At 45.2% G+C, this 26,846-nt stretch overlaps 1 protein-coding gene and 1 long non-coding RNA gene across 4 annotated transcripts in view; one reads left to right on the top strand and one right to left on the bottom strand.

The window, feature by feature from the left end:
- Nucleotides 1–973: 973 nt before the first annotated feature.
- Nucleotides 974–17,418, bottom strand: LOC132391021 (BTB/POZ domain-containing protein KCTD14-like). The gene is made up of 2 exons (XM_059963638.1): nt 17,291–17,418; nt 974–6,791 (listed from the first exon to the last, which is right to left on the bottom strand). The coding sequence occupies exons 1-2, from the start codon at nt 17,345–17,347 to the stop codon at nt 6,120–6,122; spliced, it is 729 nt and encodes a 242-aa protein (XP_059819621.1). The 5' UTR covers nt 17,348–17,418; the 3' UTR covers nt 974–6,119.
- Nucleotides 17,419–17,480: 62 nt separating this feature from the next.
- LOC132391022 (uncharacterized) overlaps nt 17,481–26,846 on the top strand; it is a 33,902-nt gene continuing 24,536 nt past the window's right edge. For 2 of the 3 annotated variants that reach the window (XR_009511057.1, XR_009511056.1), the window contains exons 1-2: nt 17,481–17,620; nt 23,696–23,784. This is a non-coding gene — a long non-coding RNA (uncharacterized LOC132391022). Of the gene's footprint in view, nt 17,621–23,695; nt 23,785–25,901; nt 26,746–26,846 lie in introns of those variants that run through there. The other variant, XR_009511058.1, reaches the window with a different exon arrangement.

Here is a 26,846-nt window from a genome sequence, read left to right as displayed (position 1 = left end):
GGGCCTTGTCAAATGCCATGACGACAGCATCCACTGTCTTGTCACCATCCACTTTCCTGGTAACTTCCTTGAAAAACTCTGTAAGATTAGTTAGGTCTACCACACATGAAACTATGCTGTCTATCCTTAATCAGTCCATGTCTATCCAAATACTTGCATCCGGTCCCTTAGAATACCTTCCAACAGCTTTCCCACAATTGATGTCAGGCTCTCCACCCCATAATTTTCTGGATTATGTTTAGAGCCTTAAATAGAACCTTATGTTTAGGTCCTTAAGAGAACACAAAAGGTACCTGTAGAAGTAGTAGAGGCCAGTTCAGTTGTGTCATTTAAGGTAAAATTGGATAGGTATGTGGACAGGAAAGGAGTGGAGGGTTATGGGCTGAGTGCGGGTAGGTGGGACTAGTTGAGATTAAGAGTTCGGCACGGACTAGGAGGGCCGAGATGGCCTGTTTCCGTGCTGTGATTGTTATATGGTTATATATGGTTTAAAGGAGTATTAGAAACCTGCACATTATGGGAATGGGAATAATAAGGCACCACTGTAGCATTCCTGTTAGTGAGATGCTATTACTTTTCCAGGAATTGGAGTTCAGTGTTCAATTCCAGTGCTGTCTGCAAGGAATTTGTACGTTTTTCTTGTGTCTACACGGGTTTTCTCTGGGTGCCCCAGTCTCCTCCCACATTCCGAAGACATACTGGTTAGTAAGTGAACGGGCCATGGTAAGTTGTCCTGTGATTTGGATAGGAATAAATCAATGGGTTGCTGGGCAGTGCGGCTTGCTGTGTGCTGTATTTCTAAATAAAAACTTAATTCATCTCAACGCTTAAGTGATTCCACAACCTACAGACTCATTTCGAATAATTCATGTTCTCAGTCTTTTTATTTGCTCAATTTGTCTTCTTTTACACATTGGTTGTTTGTTAGTCTTTATTTATGTGTACTTTTTCACAAATTCGCTAGTATTTCTTTGTTGACCTGTAAATGCCTGCAAGAAAATGAGTCTCAGCAAAATGGCGACATATATGCACTTTGATAATATATTTACTCTGACTTTGAATTGGGGGAAATCTGTTCAAGGTGAAGCTGCGCTACATGAGAACGACCTCCGCTGTGTCGCTGAGAACAAGCGGCAGCTGTGAAAGGAGAGACCGAACAAGCAAAAGACCCAAACCACTGACCACAGTCACCACTTACTCTGCACCGGAATGTGCGGATCCCAGCTCGGCCTCTCCAGCCACCGGTGGACCCTCCAATAGACGCCCCGTGAGGAGGACGCCAGACCCAACGAGTGATTGTATTACTTTGGCTTACCTAGAACGTGGTCTGTGCCGCCAGTTTCCGTAACGCAAAACAGCGTCGACAGCATGTGCATCAAGAAATATGAGTTCAAAAGAAAATGCATTTTGTATCTATTTATTAAATTATTTCCATGTAATTTCTGTAAGAATGAATTTTATTATACATCTCAGATTTTTGGGTAGCAATTCACAAATTCTGTAAGGGCAATCATCGGTAATATGGAGCACTGTGTTTCAACACTAGCACAAGCTCCAAAGGGTTGAAGGTAGAAGAAAGTACATCAGTGACAGCCAAAATATTCTTTTTTCCCTATTAATTATTGTTAAAACTAGAATTATTTATTAATCAGAGTCTTTTAGAGTATTGGTGAACTACAGCAGAGAGAATTCATGACCTAAAGTCTGTGATGGAAATTGTATTGTTGCTTCTTCTAATGTTACTGTGGAGGTGCGAAGGAGACTTTCCATATTATTGGAAGGATGTCGAGGCTTTGGAGAGGGTGCAGAAGTTTACCAGGAGACTGCCTGGATTAGAGGGCCATGTGCTGTAACATGTGATTGGACAAACCACGGTTGTTTTCTCTGGAGTGGTGGACTGAGGGGAGGTCAGACAGTGGTTTATAAGATTATGAGAGGCTGATAGATTAGACAGACAGTATCTTTTACCCAGGGTTGAGATGAATAATACCAGAGGGCACACATTTAAGATGAGAGGAGGTAATTTCAAAGGAGATATGAGGAGCAAGCGCTTTTTTTTTTTACACACATGGAGGGGTGAGTGCCTGGAAGGTGTTGTTTAGGGTGGGGGTAGAGGCAGATCCATTAGGGGTTTTTAAGAGACATTTAGATAGGCACATGCTTATGAGGAAAATGGAATGTTCTGAACGTTGTGTAGGCAGAGGGGATTAATTTAGTTGGCCATTTGATTACTAATTTGATAGGTCTGGCTCAACATTGTGGGCTGAAGGGCCTGTTCCTGTGCTGTACTGGTTCATGTTCTAAATGAGCAGCAAGAAGCATTCTGTACATTTCTCACTGGGACTAAGCAACCATACTGAATTGCTTCGATCATAACTGCAATCAGACGTTCGATGATAGCGGGGTGCACAAAAGAAACTTCAATCCATTTGGGGACAGGTGAAGGGTATCTGGTATTTAGGGTCAAAGGTTAACCTACCTACTGGTTCCAGCAAGCAAAAAGAAAATTGAGCCATTTTTGTAATCTGATCTCGTTGTACTAGAATCAGCCCATGGAAAGTGGCAAATCAAATTCACCTTTATTTATTTTTTGATTAATTGATTGAGATAAAGCATGGAATAGGCCCTTCGAGCCCTCAATTAACTGTAGGCTAATCACGGGATAATTTTTACAATTAACCTATTAACCGTTATGTCCTTGGACTGTGGGAGGAAACCGAAGCATCTGGAGAAAACCCATGCATTCCATGGGGAGGATGTACAGACTCCTTACAGATGACATTGAACTTGAACTCTCATACCCCAACGTGTAATAACATCATGCTAATTGCTACATGACTATGGGACATTTTCTCATTACTGCCATCAGGAAGGAGGTACAAGAGCCTGAAGACCCACACTCAATGATTTAGGAACTATCTGTTGCCCTCTGTCAGTAGATTCTGAATGGTCTATGAAAACAACCTCACCATTTTACTCTCTTTCTGCACTACTTATTTAGTGTTATTAAATATTTCTCAGTTGTAGTTCCCTGGATTAATTATCTTCATTAAGTTCCATTAAGATATCTGAAGCTCTGTCCTGGGCCCAACATATTGACGCAATTATAAAGAAGGCACAACAATGGCTATGTTTCATGAGGAGTTTGAGGAGATTTGGTATGTCACCAAGACTCCAGCAAATTTCTACAGATGTATCATGGAGAGCATTCTAACTGGCTACATCACCGTCTGGTATGGAGGGGCCACTGCACAGGGTTGGAAAATGCTGCAGAAAGTTGTAAACTCAGCCAGCGCCATCAAGGGCACTAGCCCTCCCACCATCGAGGACATCTTCAAACGACAATGTCTCATTAAAGGTGGCACCCTCATTAAGGACCCACATCACCCAGGCCATGCCCTCTTCTCATTGCTACCATCAGGGAGGTGGTACAGGAGCCTGAAGATGCACAGTCAATGTTTTAGGAACAGATTCTTCCCTTCCACCATCAGTTTTTTTGAATGGACAATGAACCAACCCAATAACACTACCTTGTTATTTATTTCAAAATTTCATAGTAAATTAGATGCCTTTTCACCACACTGTTACCACAAAGCAACACATTTCATATAAGTCAGTGATAACAAAATTAGTTCTAATTCTGATTCTGTCAAAAGTGGGCCAATCACATATTATCAACACCTATGATGCCCACCAATTGAATTATCCATTACATTAGTTTCCCATAGTTCCATATGGAGACCAGTGTCTGTTTAGAGATACAATGTGGAACAGACACTTCTGGCCCAAGAAGCCTGCACCACTCAGTAACCCACCTATTTAACCCTAGCCTAATCACAGGACAATTGACAATGATCCCTACTAACTGGTATGTTTTTGGAATGTGGGAGGACACCAGAGAACTTGGAGGAAACCTATGTGTATATGGGAAGGACGTACAAACTTCTTACAGACAGCATCAGAATTGAACTTTAATAGGGTCATGTTAATTGCTACGCTACTGTGGCGTCCTAATGGGATCATTTAGATGTGAAGTGAGTCGAGGCATTGCACAGTTCTGGTCACCAAACTGCAGAATGTTGTAGCAGTACAGAGTGTGTGGAAGAGATTCACCAGGATGTTACCTGGAATGGAGGGCTGTACTTTTAAGGAGAGATTGGATAGTGAGTGTTTGTCCTCAGTAAGAGGCCGAGGGGTGACCTTAGACGTTTATAAAACTATGGAAGTTGGCACCTCTGCCCCAGGGCAGGAGAATCTAAAACTAGGCAGCATGGTAGCATAGCGGTTAGTGTAAGTCGTTACTGCGCCAGCTGCACGATTGGGGTTCAATTCTGCCGCGGTCTGTAAGGAGTTTGTTTGTTCTCCCCTTGACCGCGTGGGATTCCTACGGGTTTGGGTTAGTGAGTTGTGAGCATGCGAGGTTGGCACCGGAACCATGATGACATGCGGGCTGCCCCCAGAACACCCCCCCGGACTGCGTTAGTCGTCGATACGAAACGATGCAATTCACTGTATCTTTCGATACACTTGTGACAAATAAAGCTAATCTGTTTTCCAAACAGAGGAACATTTTGAAACCATTTTCCTCTGAAAATTTACTAGTTAATGGGATCAGAGACATTTACCAAGCAGAGTGGAGAGAATGAGTCTCTTTTCTTTGCCTGCTGTTTTCTTTGTATGAAGATGCTTGATTGGAATCCACTTTAAAATCTTTCCAAAAGAAACCAGGGTGCTGCCTGGATGAGGAGAGGGTATGCAAGCTCCCACTTCTCTCCTCGGAGCAAAGGAGGATGAGAGGTGTACAAGATGATAAGAGACACAGATAGAGAGGACAGCCAGGGGCTTTATTCGAGGTCAGGAGTGTCTGATAGGAGGGGCATAGTTTTAAGGTGATAGGAGGAGTGTAATGGTGGGGGTTGGAATATCAGAGGTAGATATTTAACACAGAGAATGGTAAATGCACAGAAAGCACTGGTGATAGAGGTAGACATGTTAGGGACATTTAAGAAACTCTTAGATTGGCGCATGGATGAAAAAAAAAATGGAGGGCCCTGTGGGAAAGATTAAAAAATTAGCTTTATTTGTCAAATCTCCATTGAAACAACACAACGTACAGTGGAATGTGTTGTTTGCATAAAATCAAATCAGTGAGGATTGTGCTCGGCAGCCCGCAAGTGCTGCTACACTTCTGGCACCAACCTCACTAACCCTAACCTGTACATCTTTGGAAAGTGGGAGGAAACCGGAGCTCCAGAAGGAAATCCACACGGTCAGGTGGAGAATGTACAAACACCTCACAAGCAGCAGTGGGAACTGAACGCCAAACAGCACTGTAAAGGGATGAGCTAACTACTATTCTGCCATGCTGCGTTACATAGATCTTGGAGTAGGTTAAAAGGTCAGCAAGGGACCTGTAGTGCTCTATGTTCTATGAAAATGACCTAGTTAATACTCCAGCACAGAAAGGAGGTTAATTATTTCAGAAACGGTAGTAGATGTCACCACCGAGGAGGTGTGAACCCGGACATTGGAGAATCTGGGTAATTGGTTACAAAGTGTTCCAAAACAAGCGGAGAGATCAGACCGAAATGATTTAAACAGGAATACTGAATAAAAATGGGAAAAACTGGGAGCCTCAATGGCATAGCGGTTAGCTCAGCTCAGGACATCAGCGTTTGAAGTATAATTCTGGCATGCTCTGTCAGGAAGTCTTCACGTCCTTCTCATGAAGCACCTTGGTTTCCTCCAGGTGCTCCAGTTTCCTCTCACAGTCCCAAGACGTAGCGACTGGAATTTGTCATTGTCAATTGTCCAGTGATTACGTTAGGGTGAAATGGTCGGGTTGCTGCGTGGGACAGCATGAAGGGAAGGAAGGGCCTACTCGACACTGCATCTCTCAATAAAGTACCTGGAGAGAGCAATGCCCAGGGGGGTGGAGATGGCATCTAGTAGAGTGCTTCATCAAAGTGCTGGCACAGCCGCGATAGACCAGATAATTTACAGTATTGTCCTGAAGCTTTAACAAGCCTCCTACTTGTCCGATCTTCAGTTTCCTGAGTCTCAATGGTGCCCCCACCCCCATGCCAAACATTCGCTTGGGAGAAGTTGAGGGCTCTGTCTCACCACCAGGTGAAGGTGAACTTGTAGAGGAACTCACAGGGTCTGGTAAGGAATCCTTTCCCCATCTCCAGAGGCCGGCAGGATGCCTGGTAGCCCTTGCTCTCAATGTCCAGTTGGATGCAATGCAGGAGGTCCGAGACGGAAGGTGGAGCCTTCCAAGGTCCGAACTGCACCACCGACTCCTTGTCCGTGTCCAGGGTGTTCACTGCATCCTGGCACTTGGGAACCTCCTCCTCCTTCTTGACCACGCACACAATTACCGTGGAGTGCCTGGCGGCCATGGCCTCGGCCCTGGCCACCCGCACCATCACCTCGATGTTCTCCTGGTAGTTGGGCACCCTGGCCAGGAACTGCCGGCGTCCCACCACCTCACCGAAGAGCTTGGGGGAGTCCTCCAGCAGCTTGACCAGCGGCTCAATGTCATAGTACACCGCCTCTTGGTAGACCTCCTTGGCCAGGTGGGGCGGCGGGTCTCTGCCCCGGAGGAAGTCCAGCACGTGCCGGAAGTGGGTGCCATCGCGGTCAATGAAGTATCTCCCGTCCTGGTCCATCCTCGCCTTGGACTGCCCGTTGACCATCTCGGCCAGCTTGGAGCCCGGGAACCGATTTAGGGTACCAAAAGTGGTCCAATAGATGTGGCCTCCAATGTTCAGGCTCAGCACTGAGGATGCCTAAAGTAACAAGGCCAACAGAGAGAGTTACAAGACCACAACATATAGGAGTAAAATTAGGCCATTTAGCCTATAGAGCCTGCTCTGCCATTCCAACATGGCCAACCTTTGATTCCCCGACTCATCACAAGAATACCAACCTCTGCTCTAAATATACCCAACAACCTGGCTTCCACAGCCATCTGTGACAGATTCACATCTCTCTGGCTAAAAAAAAATCTTCCTCATCTCTGTTCTAAATGGACGTCCTTCTATTCTGTGGCTATGCCTTCTGGTCCCAGACTCCCCTGCTATAGGAAGCATCTATCTAAGCCTTTCAACATTCAATAGGTTTCAAGGAGATCCCTCCGCATTCTTCAAACTCCAGCAAGAACAGGCCGAGAGCCATCAAACACTTGTCACACATTAACCCTGTTGCTCCTAAGATCATTCTTGTGAGCCTCCTTTGGGCCTTCTCGAGTGCCAGCACATCTTTTCGTAGCTACGGGACCCGAAACTGCACACTATACTTTAAATGTGATCTGACCAACGCCCTATAACATCCTCAGTTACTGGAGAGAAGAAAGAGGGGCAATACTAGGGAGTGCTGTACTGTGGGGGGGGGGCTGTATGGAGGGTCACACTGTGGGAGGGTGGTATTGAGGGTCACTGTGGGAAGGGGTGGTACTGAGGGAGGGTCACACTGTGGGAGAGGTGATACTGAGGGAGGAACTCACTGTGGGAGGGGCTGCATTGAGGGTCACACTGGGAGGGGTGATACTGAGGGTCACACTGTGGGAGGAGCTGTATTGAGCATCACACTGTGGGAGGGGGTGGTACTGAGGGAGGGTCACACTGTGGGAGAGGTGATACTGAGGGAGGAACTCACTGTGGGAGGGGCTGCATTGAGGGTCACACTGGGAGGGGTGGTACTGAGGGAGAAACACTGTGGGAGGGGTGATACTGAGGGTCACACTGTGGGAGGAGCTGTATTGAGTATCACACTGTGGGAGGGAGTGGTACTGAGGGAGGGTCACACTGTGGGAGAGGGTGGTACTGAGGGAGGGTCACACTGTGGGAGGAGCTGTATTGAGTATCACACTGTGGGAGAGGTGATACTGAGGGAGGAACTCACTGTGGGAGGGGGTGGTACTGAGGGAGGGTCACACTGTGGGAGGGGTGGTACTGAGGGAGGGTCACACTGTGGGAGGGGGTGGTACTGAGGGAGGGTCACACTGTGGGAGGGGTGGTACTGAGGGAGGGTCACACTGTGGGAGGGGGTGGTACTGAGGGAGGGTCACACTGTGGGAGAGGTGATACTGAGCATCACACTGTCGGAGGGGCTGTATTGAGTGTCACTGTGGGAGGGGTGATACTGTATGAGTGCAGCACCTCATCAATGACTTGTAATTGAGATCTCAGAAACTAACAGCAGACAGAGGCCCATCTGATAGACATCCCTGTGTGGAATCAAAGCCAGGTCTCCGAAGTCTCAGCAACGCCATGACAGACAGTTATAAAATACAGTACTGGACTGAGTTCAAGTGATTCACTGGTATTTAGGGCATTGAAGAGAGATTCTGGAAATACTTGATGCAGAAGTCATATCGAGAGCAGGGTGCAGCTTGAGAAATTCCTTTGGAAATCACACATAATTGTTGTGCATACAGTGTTATCCTGCCTAGTATTTGTTAACGCCTATTCGAAAATGTAGACGTGTGACATATTGGAATGCTGAGATAGTGTGGGTTTACTTTTGTGTTCTGGTTGCACAAGGCTTCATGTCTGTTCAACTAGTTAGGCTGTATCTGGAGTACTGCACACAGTTCTGGTTGCCCCATTATAGGAAGGATGTCAGGGCTTTGGAGACAGTTCAGAAGAGGTTTACCAGGATGCTGGCTGGATTAGAGGGCAAGTGCCACAACACGAGATTGGACTCTGGAGCGGTGGAGGCCAAGGGAGATCTGATAGTATGATCGGAAACCTGTGTATTATGCCTAAAAAATGAAGACTACAATGGGATGAGGGAGAACTTAGCTAGTGTATACTGGGAACACAGGCTATGTAGTGGGATGGTTAAGGAACGGTGGAAGACTTTCAAAGAGATTTTTCATGGTGCTCAACAAAATATATTCCAGCTAAAAGCAAGGACAGTAAGGGTGGAGAGAGCCAGCCTTGGGTAACTAAGGAAATAAAGGAAGGCATCACACCAAAAGCTCATGCATACAAAGTCACCAAGAGTAGAGGGGAACTGGAAGATTGGGAAAACTTTAAAAGGCATCAAAAAAAAAACACTAAGCAATAAAGGAAGGGAAGATAGTTATGAAAATAATATAAAAATGGACAGTAGAAGTTTTTATAATTATATAAAGCAGTAAAGGGTGGCTAAAGTGAACATAGATCCCTTGGAGGACGAGAAGGGGGAATTGATATTGGGTAATGAGGAAATGGCTGAGGCTTTGAATGACTACTTTGGGTTGGTCCTCATGGTGGAGGACATGTCTAACATGCCAAAGAGCGATGTTATGGATGCGATGGGAGGTGAGGACCTTGATACGATAGCTATCACTAAAGAGGTAATGCTGAGCAAAATTGTGAGCCTGAAGATAGACAAGTCCCCCGGTCCTGATGGAATGTATCCCATGGTACTGAAAGAAATGGCAGAAGTTATAGTCGAGGCTTTGGTGGTAATTTACCAAAATTCTTTGGAATTTTGGCACGTCCTGGTGTATTGGAAGAAGGTGTATGTCGCACCACTGTTTAAAAAAGGATATAGGCAAAAGGCAGGTAACTATAGGCCAGTTATTTTAACATCTGTAGTTGGGAAAATACTTGGAAGCTATCATTAAAAAATAAATAGTGAGGCATTTTGAAAGAAATGGATCCATAAGGCAGATGCAGCATGGATTCACAAAGGCAGGTCCTGTACTGGAGCTCTTTGAGGATACAATGAGCACAGTGAATAGAGGGGAACAGATGGATGTTATTTACTTGGATTTCCAGCAGGCGTTCAATAAGGTGCCGCATAAAAGACTTATCCATAGGAATAACCATAGAGCTGGGGTGATGTATTAGCATAGATAGAGGATTCGTTAACTAATAGAAAGCAGAGGGTTGGGATACATGGGTTTTACCCTGGTTGGCAATCAGTGGCAGGGGTTGGTGCTGGGCCCGCAACTGTTCACAATATATATTAACGATCTGGAGGAGGGGACTGAGTGTATCCAAGTTTGCTGATGATACTAAATTGAGTGGAAAAGCAAATTGTGCAGAAGATACGGAGAGTTTGTAGAGGGATATAGATAGGTTAAGCGAGTAGGCAAAGTTCTGGCAGATGGAATACAATGTTGGTAAATGCGAGATCATCATTTTGGAAGCAGATTATTAGATTATTGCAGAATTCTGTTGTGCAGAGGGACTTGGGAGTCCTTGTGCATGAATCACAAAAGGTTGGTTTGCAGGTGCAGCAGGCTGTCAAGAAGGCAAATGGAATGTTGGCCTTCATTGCTAGAGGCATTGAATTTAAGAGCAAGGAGATTATGCTGCAACTATACAGGGTACTGGTGAGGCCACACCTGGGGTACTGTGTGCAGTTCTGGTCTCCTTACTTGAGAAAAGATATAGTGGCTTTGGAGTCGGTGCAGAGGAGGTTCACCGGGTTGATTCCAGAGATGAGGGGTTTAGACTACGAGGAGAGATTGAATCACCTGGGGCTGTACTCGCTGGAATTTGGAAGGATAAGAGGAGATCTTAGAGAAACATATAAAATTATGAAAGGGATAGATAAGATAGAGGCAGGAAACTTGTTTCCACTGGTGGGTGAGACATAGCCTCAAGATTCCAGGGCATAGATTTAGGACAGATGAGGACCTGCTTTTACCAGGGAGTGGTACATCTGTGGAATTCTCTGTCCAATGAAGCAGTGGAGGCCAGGTTGGATAGATTTTTGCATAGTAGGGGAATTAAAGGTTCTGGGGAAAAGGCAGGTAGGTGGAGATGAGTCCATGGTCAGATCAGCCATGATCTTGTTGAATGGCGGAGCAGGCACGACGGGCCAGATGGCCTCCTCCTGCTCTTGTTTCTTATGATAGAGGCTTACGATAGACCCAGGGTAGGAGGATGGGATTAAAGCCATTGCTTTTGTAACAAGCACACACTTAATGGGCCAAATAGCCTCCTCTGTGTTACCGCATATGGAACATTGAATGGTACAAAACAGCAATAGGCCCTTTGACCCATCCTGTCTGTATTAAACATGTCGACTGACCTCATCTGCACATAATCCGTATCCCGCTATTCCTGCACGTTCAACTTCAAAGTTCAATAGGGTCTTTTAAGAGACTCTTAGATAAGTACATGGAGCCTAGAAAAATAGAGAGCTATGCAGTAGGGAAATTCTAGTCAGTTTCTAGAGTCGTCTTACATGGTCAGCACAACAATGTGGGCTGAAGGGCCTGTAATGTGCTGTAGGTTTCTATGTTCAAAGTAAATTTATTATCAAAATACTGATAGGTCACCACATGCCACCTTCGGTTCGTTTTCTTGCAGGCATTCATGGTAGAAGCAAGCAATACAAATGAATCAATTAAAAACCACGCACAAAAACTGGTTTCCACAGTAGTGTGAGGGGTTAGCATGATGCTTTTACAGCCCAGGGTGTTCTGGAATTTGGAGTTCAATCCCAGCACTGTTCTATAAGGAGTCTCTACGTCCTCCCAGTAGAATGTGTGGGTTTCCTCCCATAAGAGGTACTGGGTAGGTTAATTGATCATTGTAAAGTGTCCTGTGATTAGGCTTGGGTTACTCGGGTTTAATCGGGGGTTTCTGGGGCGGAGTGGCTCAGTGAGTCAGAAGGGTCTACGTGCAATGTACCACTAAGTAAATGAAATAAGTAAATATACAAGGACGGACAAATAAACAATGTGGAAAAAAAAGACAAACCGTGCAAACAAATAAAACAAGCCCCTGGCAGAACATTCTAGGCACCCATCACTCTGAATAAAAAGCTTTACATCTCTACTGAACTTCCCCCTACTGCACCTTAAATCTATGGCCTCTATTATTTGTCCTTTCTGTCCTGGGGTAAATATTCTGAATGTCTACTGTGCTGCTCCCAATCTTACAAACTTTTATCAGCTCTCCACTCAGCCTCCAGAAAAAACAACTAAAGTTTGTCCCACCTAATTGCTAATACTCTCGTATCCAGAAAACATTCTGGCGTTTTTTTTGCTTTGTTAAATGTGTTTTTTATGATCACAAGGCAATTCTGGAGTCCAAGAACTTTAGGTACTGCAGGACTACCCCATCGGTGCGTGAGGATGAGGCCTCAAGCCGCGGGCTTGCCTGCTACTGCGCTCCAGTTGGCGAGACACCGGAGACGGTGTAGCACGGCATCCGTGCTCGGCTGGGGGGGCTGGCCGGCCTCTCCCATTAGTGCTGCCCTCCAGTGTTCGATCAGTGAATGACAGGCTGGATTGCATCTGTGCACAGCTGGGAGACTCTACCATCAGCTTGCAGGATATAGCGCTTGGATTTTATATGAGTTTTTTTTTTGCCTGTTTTTTTTTTTGCTCGCTATTTTGAATGTGCTGTGTATGCTTTGCAACTTGGTGCCAGAGTAACACTGTTTCATTAGGCTGTATCAGTGCATGGTTGAATGATAATTCAACTTGAATTTGATTTGATTTGATTTTGGTGAACCCTCTCCAAAGCATCAACATCTTCCTGTAGTGGGGCAACCAGAAATGCACACAGAACTCCAAGTGTAGACTAACCACATTTTTTTTTTTTACATAGGTGTTACATGATTTCCTAATTCTTCAACTCAATAGCTTAACAGATAAAGGCAAGAATGCTACATGCTGAACAAAAATCTCTGCTTTTCACAATTACAAGAGAAACAGGCCTTTCGGACCACTGCGTTCAGCGAGAATCCTTGCCTACACCAATCCCATTTCCGATTGGTTCACCACCTTCGTTCCCTTGACAATTCAAGTGGTTTCCCCAAGACTTATATTTTGTGAGAGCCCCTTTCTCCATCGTCCTCTCACGCAGTTGTCACATAGTTAAGTACAGCAGCCGGGTAGTGCACAGAAAGATCTCAGAGCACTTTTAGATATGGTGAGTGGTTTTGGGCCCTTTATCTAGGAACAGGCACTGATTTTGATGGTAGTGGACATGAGGTAACATTGGCCCCAGCAAAGAACGCCCACCATTCCTGTGCAACGGTGTCCTGAGAGAGTTCATACCTCATCTGGAATACAGCGCACCCTCAGTGCTGTTCTGAGCAACTAATTTTTAGTAAATACAATGCCTATGAAAAGTATTCACCCCTTGGAAGTTTTCATGTTTTATTGTTTTACAACATTGAATCACAGTGGATTTCATTTGCCTTTTTTGACACTGATCAACAGAAAAAGACTATCTTGTGTCAAAGCGAAAACAGGTCTCTACAAAGTCATCTAAATCAATTACAAATATAAAACACAAAATAATTGATTGCACAAGTATTTATTCCCTTCAAATCAATACTTAGTAGATGCACCTTTGGCAGCAATTGCAGTCTGTGTGGATAGGTCTCTATCAGCTTTGCAGATCTGCACACTGCAATTTTTCCCCAATCTTCTTCACAAAACAGCCCAAGCTCTGTCAGATTGCATGGGGATCGTGAGTGAACAGCCCTTTTCTTCCAGGATTTCCCTGTATTTTGATGCATTCATTTTACCTTCTACCTTCACGAGCCTTCCAGGACCTGCTGCAGTGAAGCATCCCCACAGCCTGATGCAGCCACCACCGTGCTTCACGGTAGGGATGGTGTGTTTTTGATGATGTGCAGTGTTTAGTCTGAAGGCCAAAGAGCTCAATTTTGGTTTAATCAGACCACATAACCTTCTTCCAGCTGACTTCAGAGTCTCCCACATGCCTTCTGCCGAAATTTCATGTGAGCTTTTTTCAACAATGTCACTCTCCCATAAAACAGTGACTAGTGAGGCACCCGGGCAACCTGGGCGCAGTCTCTCCCATCTCAGCCACTGAAACTTGTCACTCCTCCAGAGCTATCATGGGTCTCTTGGTGGCCTCCCTCATTCATCCCCATCTTGAACGGTCACTCAGTTTTTGAGGACAGCCTTCTCTCGGCAGATTTATAGCTGTGCCATATTCTTTCCATTTCTTGAAGATTGACTTAACTGTACTCCAAGGGATATTCAGTGACTTGGAAATTTCCTTGTATCCGTCTCCTGACTTGTGCTGTTCAATAAACTCTTCACAGAGTTGCTTGGAGTGTCCTTTCATCTTCATGGTGTAGTTTTTGCCAGGATACTGACTCACCAGCAGTTGGACCTTCCAGATACAGGTGTATTTTTACTACAATCAATTGAAACACCTTGTCTGCACACAGATCTCCAGAAACAGATCTCCATTTAACTAATTATGTGGTTTGTGAAATCAATTAGCTGCAGTGACGATGTGGTGTGTCACATTGCGGTAAATACATATGCAGCAATTATTTTGAGTTTCACATTTGTAATTAATTTACATCACTCTGTAGAGATCTGTTTTCATTTTTACACAAAAGAGTCTTTTTCTGTTGATTAGTGTCAAAGGAGCCAAATTAAATCAACTGTAATTCAATGTTGTAAAACAATAAAATATGAAAACTTCCAAGGGAGCTGAATACTTTTTATAGTCACTGTACATGGTAGTGTAGTGGTTCACACAAAGCTTTACAGCACCAGCAATCACTGATCCGGGTTCAATTCCCATTGCCGTCTGTAGGGAGTTTGTATGTTCTCGTCGTGACCGCATGGGTCTCCTCTGCTGTTCCGGTTTCCTCCCACAGTTCAAAGGTGTATGAGTTAGGGTTACTGACATGCGGGCATGTCACATTGGCGCTGGAGGCATGGCCACACTTGTGGAATTCACTGCCCCAGGCAGCTGTGGAGGCCGTAAATGGGGGTATTTAAGGCAGAGGTGATAGTGTCTTGATTAGCCAGGGCAGCAATGGATCAGCCATGATGACATGCTGAAGCAGATTTGATGGGCCAAGTGGCCTAATTCTGCTCCTATATCTTTTTTTAAAAAACTTTTTTTTTAAATCGAGTTTTTAAATAATTACAGAAAGAAAAAGAAAATATGTAAAAAAATATATATATACCCTTCCCTCCTCCCCCCTAACATCCCTATAGAAAAAAAGAAAGAAAAAAAAGAAAGGATGCCTGAATATCGGGAGATCCCCACATGCTCCATGGAGTTCATAATAACTTTAGTATATATATTTATTTCTTTCCCCAAATAACCAATTTTATTATCTTCACAGCACCTATATATTTAATCCTGCCTTTTGTAAATAAGGGCGTCAAATTTTCAAAAATGTTTCATATTTATCTCTTAAGTTATAAGTAATTTTTTCAAGTGGAATACAGCTGGAAATTTCATTCTTCCAACGATCTATACTTAAGTATGCATCCGATTTTGAAGTAACTGCAATAGCCTTTTTGGCTACTGCCAGTGCAATTTTTATAAATTCTTTCTGATATTTATTCAATTTGGGTTTTGATTTTATCCCTTCAATGTCACCTAATAAAAATAATATTGGACTATGTGGAAGTTGTGTTCCAATAATTTGTTCCAATAAAACTCTTAAATTTGTCCAAAAAGGTTGAATTTTAGAACAAGACCAAGTAGAATGTAAAAAAGTACAGATTTCTTGTTTACATTGGAAACACTGATCGGATAAATTTGGGTTTAATTAATTTATTTTTTGTGGTATAATATATAATTGATGTAAAAAATTATATTGCACTAATCTTAACCGGACATTTATTATATTTGTCATACTATCAAGACATAGTCTTGACCAATTTGTTTCTTCAATTGTAATATTCAAGTCACTTTCCCATTTTTGTTTTGACTTACGGACTCCTTTCTGCTCCTATATCTTATGGCTACTTGTGTTTGCCCCCAGCACATCCTTGGACAGCATTGGTCATTGACGGAAACAACATACGTCACTGAACATTTTTATGCTTCAATGTGCATGTACTTTGATAATAAATTTACTTCAAACATTGAAATAAAGCTGATGATAATAATAATACATCTCTGCGAATTTCAGTGCTCAGATCCCAGGAAAGGAACTCAAATCCACAAGCTGTTGAAGTGAGCAGGGTATTTCCACAGATGACACCACCTCAAGTGATCACACACCTCTTTCCCTTTGTCCCACTCTCCTCTCGTCACATTTTCCCTCTCTCTCTCCTCCTCCCCCAGCAACTCTGTCTTCCCCTCTCCTCCATCTGCTCTCTTTCCTATCCCTGTCTTTCCCTACTCTCTCCCACTCCATCTCTTTATCCCCTCTTGCTCTTCACTCCCTCAACCTTCCCCCTTCCCTCTCTCATCTCTCTCCCCTCTCTTTCCCCTCCCCTCCTCCCTCTCTCTTCCCACCACTTCCCATTTCGTCTGTGTGTGTCTCTCTCCCCTTCCCAACCCCCTTCCGTCTCTCTCTTGCCCCCTCTAGCATCGTCACTTGGATAGCAAGTCCAGGGTCCTACCATAAAGTCAGAAGTCCACATCTGAGGGGAATAAAGATGCCACACCCAGCCCTGAGCAAACATGCAGCTGAGGGCACAGGTTTAAGGTGTGGGGGGGGGGAAGGATTTAACTGGACAGCCTCTTTGAGTATATGGATCTGCCAGGGGATGTGGATGAAGCAGGTACAATAACAAGTTGTAAAGACATTTGGAAGGACATGGATCAGAAAGGTTTAGAGGGATATGGGACAAACGATGGGCAAATGGGAGCAGCGGGATGGGAATTCAGGCCAGCATGGATCCGTTGGGCCAAAGGGCCTGGTACTCCACTGAACAATTGACTCTGACCCCTCCGACATCACCCATCTCCGATGGTAGGAAACACTTAGGGGGAGGCTTCAGTTGATACATGTCTGGGACAGGCGGAGGGGCAGAGATGCATGGGAGGGAGGATGAGAGAAAGGATCAGAGGCAAAATGAGAGGTGAGGGGGACGGAAGGGAATAGAGGGGGAGATGGGGGGAAAGGGGAGAATGAGCATTGTGAGGGGGGCAGTAATGAGAGGGGGTGTGGTAGTGAGTGGATGGGGGAGAAGAGGGGATAGAGGGGGTAGAAAGAAGTGGGCAGAGAAAGTGTGTGTGGGTGAGAGAGGGAAAGGGAGCGCAGAGGGGGAAAGGGGGTGCCAGGAGGGGTAAAGGGTGAGGGTGGGAGGGGTAAAGGGGGAGGGTGACAGAGTGAAAGTGAAGTGGAAGGGGGGGCAAGAGAGAAAGATTGATGGTAAGGGAAAGAGTAAGAGTGAAGGGAAGGGAGAGAGAGGGACAGAGAGAGGGTGAAATGAGAGGGAGACAGAGATAGAGAGGGAGAAAGGGGAGAGAGGAAGGAGAGACGGATGGGTAAAGAGGGGGGAGAAAGGTTGAAAATGAGAAAGGGAAGAGACAGAAAAAGAGCGGTGTGGGGGAGACGTGGTTAAACACAAACTCTTTTCACTCACGTTGTGGGAGGGTCCCATACTGGATCTCGGCGTCCCTCTGGAGCCGGTGGAGCTCATGTCTGTCCGGTGCTTTGCCGATGTGCCAGCGGTGGAATTCCGACGTCAGTAGTCAGGTGCAGGAGGGCGGGGACGGCCGCAGGCAGGTTCACTGATTAACTTCAACGCGGCAGCACAGTCCGCGGAACTCGATCTCACCCTTCCCTTCCACACCATTTTTATCACCCATTCGCGTATCTGCCAGGGGCGCAGTCACAGGAAAGCAACGTCCGCCATCAGGGACCCCCCACCATCCAGGCCTTCTCCCGTCTCGCTGCGGCCAGCAGGAAGCAGGTACAGGAGCCTGAACGAGTTTCAGGGTCACGGTGTTACACGAAACGGTACAAAAACTAGACGGAACTACGTTAAAAAAAACTACACTAGACTACAGACCTACCCAGGACTGCATAAAGGGCACAAAACAGTGCAGGCATTACAATAAATAATAAACAGGACAATAGGGCAGTGAGGTGTCAGTCCAGGCTCTGGGTATTGACGAGTCTGATAGCTTGGGGGAAGAAACTGTTACATGGTCTGGTCGTGAGAGCCCGAATGCTTCAGAGCCTTTTCCCAGATGGCAGGAGGGAGAAGAGTTTGTATGAGGGGTGAGTGGGGTCCTTCATAATGCTGTTTGCTTTGCGGATGCAGCGTGTAGTGTAAATGTCCGTGATGGCAGGAAGAGAGACCCCAATGATCTTCCCATAAGAAGGCAAGGGCACACCACTCCTGTAGTTAATTTGTTAGAATTTTTTAATGCATTTCTACAAAACAATTACAAACAAGTAAAACCCCAACTACAAAGTGAAGATTAATACAGTGCAAAATAAGTGTATCAAATATATAATTCATAACAATAAGGAAACAGAACCCAGAATAAAATCATATAAAGTTAGTATCCTCCCCACCCTCCCACTATGAAACTCCAGGCCAACCATTACAATATGTAAGAAACATTAATCGGAGTGTTTGACCCTGCAGAGCTGTAAATATAAATTTTTACAAATATTATGCCTACTACCAATGCAAAAAACTATAATGTAATTCCCATCAAAAAGAAACCATAAAACTTAGAGGGAAAAAAAAGCTGAAAGTAAGGGATTAAAAAGAATAAACTTAATCTAAAGGGGAGTTATGAAAATATTCAAGAAAAGGTCCACACACCTTTTGAAACTTTATGTCCGAACTGAGAAGTGAATAATGAATTTTTTTCAAGGTCTAAACAGGACATAATATTATTAAGCCATTGAGCATGAGTGGGTGGGGCAATATCTCTCCACATAAGGAGAAATAAGTTTCTAGCCAAAAGAGAGGATAAATTTTTTGAGAACAATCATGGCCATAGACCACAATCGCCCATGTCATACAACACCACACATAATGATGATCCTGGTAACTCTCCTCGGCACCGAGACCAGAGCTGCACGCAGTACTCCAGGTGTGGCCTCACCAATGCCCTGTACAGTTGCAGTGTAACCTCTCTGCTCTTAAATTCAGTCCCTGTAGCAATGAAGGCCAACATTCCATCTGCCTTCTTGATAGCCTGCTGCACCTGCAAACCAACCTTTTGTGATTCACGCACAAGCACCCTCAAGTCCCTCTGCACAGCAGCATGCCGCAATCTTTTACTATTTAAATAATAATCTGATCTTTCATTTTCCTTCCAAGGTGATGACCTTGCATTTATCAAGATCGTATTCCATCTGCCAGATCCTTGCCCACTCACTTAACCTATTTATACCTCCCTGCAGACTCTCTAGATCCTCTGCACAATTTGCTTTTCCACTCAATTTATTGAATTATCAGTAAACTTAGATACACTACAGTCAATCCCCTCTTCCAGATTGTTAATGTATATCGTGAACAGTTACGGGCCCAGCACCGACCCACAGCACACCGCTCACCACTGATTGCCAACCAGCGTAACACCCATGTATCCCCACTCTCTGCTTTGTGTTGGCTAACCAATCCTCTATCCATGCTAATACATCACCCCAACACTATGCATCCTTATCTTATAGATAGGTCTTTTATGTGGCACCTTATCGAACACCTTCTGGAAATCCAAGTAAATAACGTCTGTCTGTTCCCCTCTATCCACTGCACTTATTATATCCTCAAAGAACTCCAGTAAGTTTGTCAAACAGGACCTGCCCTTGCTGCGTCTGACTGACGCCTCCAGATGCCTCGCTATTTCTTCTTTAATGATAGCTTCAAACATTTTCCCAACTGCAGATGTTAAACTAACTTGCTATAGTTACCTGCCTTTTGCCTACATCTGTTTTTGAAAAGCGGTGTGATAGTCACCTTCTTCCAATCCATCGGGACCTGCCCAGAGTCCAGTGAACCTTGGTAAGTTATCACTAAAGCCTCAACCAATACCTCAATGACGTTGTCATTTCGACCATAACTGCTGGTACGGTACGCAGTAAAAACAAAACAACGTTTTTCAGGACCATGGTGCCACATGATAGATAGATAGATAGATACTTTATTCATCCCCAAGGGGAAATACAACATTTTTCCAGTGTCCCATACACTTATTATAGCAAAACTAATTACATACAGTATTTAACTCAGTAGAAATATGATATGCATCTAAAATCATCCTCCCAAAAAGCATTAATAAATAGCTTTTAAAAAGTTCTTAAATAGTTTACTAAAGTGCATTGAGTGGTAACTTAAGCTCAATGGCACTTAACATGTCTTGCCCCTGGTGGTTGAATTGTAGAGCCGAATGGCGTTGGGGAGTAATGATCTCTTCATCCTGTCTGAGGAGCATTGCATTGACAGCAACCTGCCACTGAAGCTGCTTCTCTGTCTCTGGATGGTGCTGTGCAGAGGATGTTCAGGGTTTTCCATGATTGACCGTAGCCGACTCAGTGCCCTCCGCTCTGCCACCGATGTCATACTCTCCAGTACATGAAACAGTACATGTGTAGCACCTCTGCCGTTTCTTTCAGTACCCTGGGATGCATTCCATCAGGACCAGGGGACTTGTCTATCTTCAGGTCCAGAAGTTCACTCAGCACTACCTCTTCAGTGATAGCTATTGTATCGAGGTCCTCACTTCTCATTGCATCCATATTACCTCTCTTCAGCATGTTAGATGTGTCCTCCATCATGAAGACTGACACAAAACAGTTGTTCAAAGCCTTGGTCATTTCCTCATTACCCAATATCAACTCCCCCTTCTCGTCCCCCGAGGGATCCATGTTCACTTTGGCCACCCTTTTCCACTTTCTATAATTATAAGAACTTTTACTTTCTGTTTTTATTCTTGTGCTAGTTTATTTTCATAATCCATCTTCACTTTGTTTACTGCTCGCTTTGTGGTTCTTTGTTGCTTTTTAAAGTTTTCTCAATCTTCCAGTTTCCCACTACTCTTCACAACTTTGTACGCATCAGTTTTGGCTTAACGGGCTTCGGCATGATCAGACAGAGGCACAGTTAAGAAGAGGCAAGCCTTTTTCTTTTTGGGTCTAGAGTAATCAGGGAGGAGTGCTCCTCCTGTCAGCTGTAGGAATTCGGGAAACCTGACTATATCTGCACCCAACTTCAGCGACCAAGTCAAGGAATTGGAACTGGATTTGGATGGATTCAGGGTCATTCGGGAGGCTGTAGATATTATAGATGAGACCCTTGAAAAGTGGTCACACCCAGTGTACACGTTTCGGGCAATAGCTGGGTGATCTCCAGGAAAGGTATTGGGATTCAGTTCCCCTGTGGCCATTCCCCTCAGCAACAAGTATACCCCTTTGGATACTCTTGGGGAGGGGAATGATCCATCAGATCCCAGCAGCGTCTGCCAGGCTGGTGGCGTCGTGGCCATCTTTGAGCCTCATCAGGGAAGGGTAAAGTACGGTAAGGTGGTAGTTATAGGGGATGATAATCAGAGAGGCAGAAAAAGAGACACGAAGATGGTGTTGCCTCCTGGGTGCTAGGGTCCCTGATGTATCAGAACAGATACCAAGGGGGCAGGCAAGCAACCAGAGGTCATGGTGCATATTGGCACCAATAACATAGGCAGAAAAGGGGAAGAGGTCCCGCACACTGAATATATAGAGTGAGGAAGGAGGCAGAAGAGAAGGACACCCAAGGTAGAATTCTCCAGGTTACTCCCTGTGCAACGGGCTGGTGCAGGTAGGAATGGGGTGATGGCATGGATGAATGAGTAGCTGCGGAGAAGGTGCAGTGGACAGGGTTTCAGTTCTTGAATCATTGGAACATTTTCTGGGGAAGGGGTGACCTGTATAAGAGGAACAGGTTGCACCTGATCTGGAGGGAAAACAATATCCTGCCCGGGAGGTTTGCTGATGCTACCCGGGGGAGTTTAAACTAGTGGTGCAGGGGGCTGGGAACAGGAGACCCAGATCCGTAAGGGAAGGGTCAGACCATAAGGCAGATGTCAGGAAAAGTATTGAAAGGCAAAATAACTGGAATGATAGTTTGAAGTATGTATATTGTAGGAGTATTGTGGGTAAGGGTGATGAACTTAGAGCGTGGACCAGTACATGGAACTATGATGTTGCAGCCATTACTGAAGCTTGGTTGAAAAATGGGCAGGAATGGGTGATTAATGAACCAAGTTTTCAAAGTTTTAGGAAAGATAGAGGAGGCCTCCCTCAGTTAGAGTCGACCATGGACGTTGCGTCCTAGCTGTCCAGATTTGTAAGCCTGGGCAGTACGATACGGAGAGCAAGCTGTTGCCAATGTAACAAGCTTCCCCTCTCCACACATCTGTTGAACCCAAAGGAACGGCAGAGACCAATACAGTCTGGTACCAGCGGCGTCGCAGGAGTTGCCAGTCAGCGCTGAATTCAGTGTAGGACTCCGGCTCTGGATATTTCCCTCGGGGTTCACTCCCGAAGCCTTCCCCGTGAGTGGGGACAGCCACAAGGCAGCAGAGGTTTGAGATCCGAGCTTTCCTTCTCCGAGCTGAGCTGCCAACCACGCCGGATGAGCCCCATCTTCCTGCAGCGACTGGTTTTAAGGTGCCAGTAACCCACCTTTGCCCCTTCTCCTGTCAGTAGAAACTGTTCCACTGGGCTTAGTAGCTAGGCCACACCTGAAGGCCAGGAGCTGGACTTGGTTGTCAGAGGCTATTTGAGGCCTATGCCATTGGGAGCTTGTCCCGCATTAACACCCCCAGCTATAACAACCTTAAGGAACCTGGAAAAGACAGAGGAGGGGGCAAAAGGGGAGGGGGGGAGTTGCACTACTAAGTAGGGACAATATCACAGCTGCACTCAGGGGAGACAGAATGGAGGGGTCAGACACTGAGTCCACCTGGTGGAATTCAGGAATAGGAAGGGTGCAATCACACTAATGAGATTGTACTACAGACCCCCGAGTAGCCACTGGGACATTGAGCGGAATCAGAAAATGTGTAGAAATAATAGAGTTGTTGTCATGGAGAGTCTCCATTTCCCTAGTATAAACTGACACCTTCTTAGGGCAAGGGGTTTAGATGGGGCTGAATTTTTTTTAAGTGTATCCAGGAAGGTTTCTTTAATCAATGTGTGGACAGTCCATTGAGAGGGGGGCCGTACTGCCCCTGGTGTTGGGTTATGAGCCTGGCCAGGTGATTGACCTTTTAGTGGGTGAACAGTTAGGGAACAGTGACCACAACTCCTTATCTTTCAGGGTGGCTATAGATAACGATAGGTATCGTCCTTGTGGGAGAGTTTTAAATTGGAGCATGGCAAATTATGAGGGCATTAGACAGGAACTAAGAAGCGTTAACTGGGAACACCTTTTCTCTGGCAAGTCCACATCAGGCGTGTGGAGGCTGTTTAAAGGTCAATTGCACAGAGTACAGGAAAGGTATATTCCTGTTAGAAGGACGGACGGGGTGGAAAGATTAGAGGACTTCGGGTCCAGAGAGATGATGATAAAAGAAAATAGAAAGTACTTAAAGCTTCGGAAGTCAGGATCAAATGGAGCATAAAGAAGCCAGGCAAGAACTAAAGAAAGGAATTAGAAAAGACAGGAGGGGCCACGAAAAGTCCTTGGCAAGTAGGGTTAAGGTGAATCCCAAGACATTCTATGCCGACATCAAGAGCAGGAGGATAACGAGGGAGAGGGAGGGACCACTTAAGGATAAAGGCAGGAACTTTTGCTGGGATGCAGAGAATGTGAGTGAGGTACTTAATGAGCACTTTGCTTCAGCATTTATCCATAAAAAGGATATGGAGGATCAGGAGATCAGTGCTGAGTGTATAAATATATTAGGGAGGTCAAGGAGGAGGAAGCGTTGGCCCTCCTAAAGAGTATTAAGGGGATAAGTCCCCAGGGCCCAATGGGATTTACCCCAGATGAATGAAGATGAGATTTCTGGGCCCTTGACCAGTATCTTTGTGTCCTCTCTAGCCACAGGCGAGGTCCCAGCGGACTGGTGACTTGCTAATGTTGGACCTCTAAGAAGGAGGGAAAGGGAAAGTCCTGGGAACCTCAGACTGGTGAGTCTCACGTCAATTGCAGGGAAATTGCTGGAGAAAATTCTTAGGGATGGGATATGTGAGCATTTGGAAACCCATGGCCCAATTAGGGAGAGCCAGTAGGACTTTGTGCAGGGCAGGTCATATCTTACCTACTTGATTGAGTTTTTGACAAGAGATTGAAGAGGGTAGGGTAGTGGACGTTGTCTACTTGGATTTTAGTGAGGTATTTGACAAAGTCCCCCATGGGAGGTTAATCCAGAAGATTAAGATGCATGGGATCCGTGGCAAATGGGCTGTTTGGGTTCAGAACTGGATTGCATATAGAAGACGGGGGGTATTGGTCAGAGGGACCTATTCGAGCTGGAGGTCTGTGGTTAGTGGAGTTCCGCAGGGATCTGTACTGGAACCCCTGCTGTTTGCGATGTATATACATGACCTGGATGAAAATGTAGATGGGTAGGTTGGTAAATTTGCAGTTGATACCAAGATTGGGGAGTTCCAGATAGTGTAGAAGACTGGCAAATATTATAGCACAATACAGACCAGTTGAAAATATAGGCAGAGAAATGGCAGATGGAGTTTAACCCAGATAAATGTGAGGTGTTGCACCTCAGTAGGGCAAATGCAAGGAGACTGCACGCTGTTGAGTGAAAGATCCTTAACAGTGTTGCTGAGCAGAGGGATTTTGGGATCCAAGTTCACAGCTCTTTCAGCGTGGCTACACAGGTCGATAGGGTGGTCAAGAAGGCTGATGGAATGCCTGTTTTTATTAGTCGAGGGACTGAGTTCTAAGGTCAAGAGGTTACGTTGCAACGTTATGAAACTCTGGCTAGGCGACGTCTGGAGTACTGAATACAGTTCTGGTTGCCCCACTACAGGTAGGGTGTTGAGCTTTTGGAGAGAAAGCAGAAAAGGTTCACCGGGATGCTGCCTGGTTTAGAGGGCTGGGTATTCCGGGTTTGTTTTCTCTGGAGTGCTGGAGGTTAACGGGAGATCTGATAGAAGTTTATAAGTGTATGAGAGAGATAGATAGTGGGTATCTATAGACAGACAAAGGGTATAGTGAGTATTTATAGTTAGAGGGTATTTATAGAGAGACAGAGGGTATAGTGGGTATTTATAGATAGTGGGTATCTATAGACAGACAAAGGGTATAGTGAGTATTTATAGTTAGAGGGTATTTATAGAGAGACAGAGGGTATAGTGAGTATTTATAGTTAGAGGGTATTTATAGAGAGACAGAGGGTATAGTGAGTATTTATAGTTAGAGGGTATTTATAGAGAGACAGAGGGTATAGTGGGTATTTATAGTTAGAGGGTATTTATAGAGAGACAGAGGGTATAGTGGGTATTTATAGATAGTGGGTACTTGTTTTCCAGGACATGCATTGAAGATGAGAGGGGGTAGGCTCAAGGAGGATGTGTGGGGTAAGTTTTTTACTCAGAGAGTGGTGGATGCCTGGATTGCGCTGCCTGGTATGGTGGGAGAGGCAGATATATTAGAGGCTTTTAAGAGACGTGTGGATCGGTACATGGGTGTAAGGAAGATGGAGGGATATGGACATGGTGTAGGTCGGAGGGATTAGTGTTTGGGTGTTTTTGATTTGCTTTTTAGCCGGTTCAGCACAGCATTGTGGGCCGAATGGCCTGTTCCTATGCTGTTCTCTACTATGTTCTATATAATCCACCTATTTAGCCCGAGCCTAATCACAGGACAATTTACAATGAACAATTCCCTACTAACCGGTACGTCTTTGGACTGTGGGAGGAAACCGGAGCACCCGGAGGAAACCCACGCATTCCACGGGGAGAAACGTACAGACTCCTTACAGACAGCATCAGAATTGAACCACAAATTCCAATGCCCCAGGCTGTAGTGGCGTTGGGCTAACCACTACGCTGTCATGGAATTATCACATGTACATCGAAACATACAGTGAAATGCGTTAACAATCAGCACATCCGAGGATATGCTGAGGGCAGCCCACAGGCAATGCCACGCGTTCCAGTGCCAACACAGCATGCCAACAGAACATCCTAGCGAGGTTTAGGCCTCAGCCACGGGCTTGATTGTTACAGGAGTCTAGGACGGGAGATGGGGAAGGTGGTGTATCATGGCATTCTTGGAACCTCAGGTGGTGACGAGAGGGCGCACGGGAGGGAGATTGGCCAACTAGTGGAATGGTGCTGCAGCAACAACCTGGCACTCAACGTCAGTAAGATGAGAGAGCTGATAGTGGACTTCAGGAACGGGTAAGATGAAGGAACACATACCAGTCCTCATAGAGGGATCAGAAGTGGAGAGAGTGAGCAGCTTCAAGTTGCTGGGTCTCAAGATTTCTGAGGATCTAACCTGGTCCCAACATATTGATGTAGTCATAAAGAAGGCAAGACAGCGGCTATACTTTATTAGGAGTTTGAAGCGATTTGGCATATCAATAAATACACTCAAAAACTTCTATACATGTACCATGGAGAGTATTCTGACAGGCTGCATCACGGTCTGGTATGGAGGGGCTGCTGCACAGGACCGAAAGAAGCTGCAGAAGGTTGTAAATCTAGTCAGCTCCATCTTGGGTACTAGCCTACAAAGTACCCGGGACACCTTCATGGAGCGGTGTCTCAGAAAGGCAGCGTCCATTATTAAGGACCTCCAGCACCCAGGGCATGCCCTTTTCTCACTGTTACCATCAGGTAGGAGATACAGAAGGCACACATTTAGTGATTCAGGAACAGATTCTTCCCCTCACACATCTGACTCCTAAATGGACATTGAACCTGTGAACACTACCTCATATTTTTTAAATATATGGTATTTCTGCTTTTTACACGATTTTTAATCTTTTCAATATATGTATACATTATAAAGTATACTAAATAAGATTTATTTATTATTTTCCCCTCTATGTTATGTATTGCATTGAACTGCTGCTGCTAAGTTAACAAATTTCATGTCACATGCCAGTGATAATAAACCTGATTCTGATTCCTGCTGGATTAGGGCCAACTGCTCCTGTTGGTGTTGCCCTCTGGTGTTCAGTTACTGGAATGGCAAGCTGAATTGCAAGCGTCCATGCATT

Source organism: Hypanus sabinus, chromosome 3 (assembly GCF_030144855.1).
Source record: "Hypanus sabinus isolate sHypSab1 chromosome 3, sHypSab1.hap1, whole genome shotgun sequence".
In the NCBI taxonomy this organism is placed as follows: domain Eukaryota; kingdom Metazoa; phylum Chordata; class Chondrichthyes; order Myliobatiformes; family Dasyatidae; genus Hypanus; species Hypanus sabinus.
The sequence above is the reverse complement of the archived record's forward strand: the minus strand, read 5'-3'. Positions and strand labels throughout refer to the sequence as shown.

What these genes read in the sequence shown, in the direction of transcription:
- LOC132391021 (XM_059963638.1), bottom strand. Translation starts at nt 17,347, where the DNA reads ATGAGCTCCACCGGCTCCAGAGGGACGCCGAGATCCAGTATGGGACCC. An exon ending in GTATGGGACCCTCCCACAAC is followed by an intron (nt 6,792 to 17,290) that starts GTGAGTGAAAAG and finishes TTGTTACTTTAG; the next exon opens with GCATCCTCAGTGCTGAGCCT.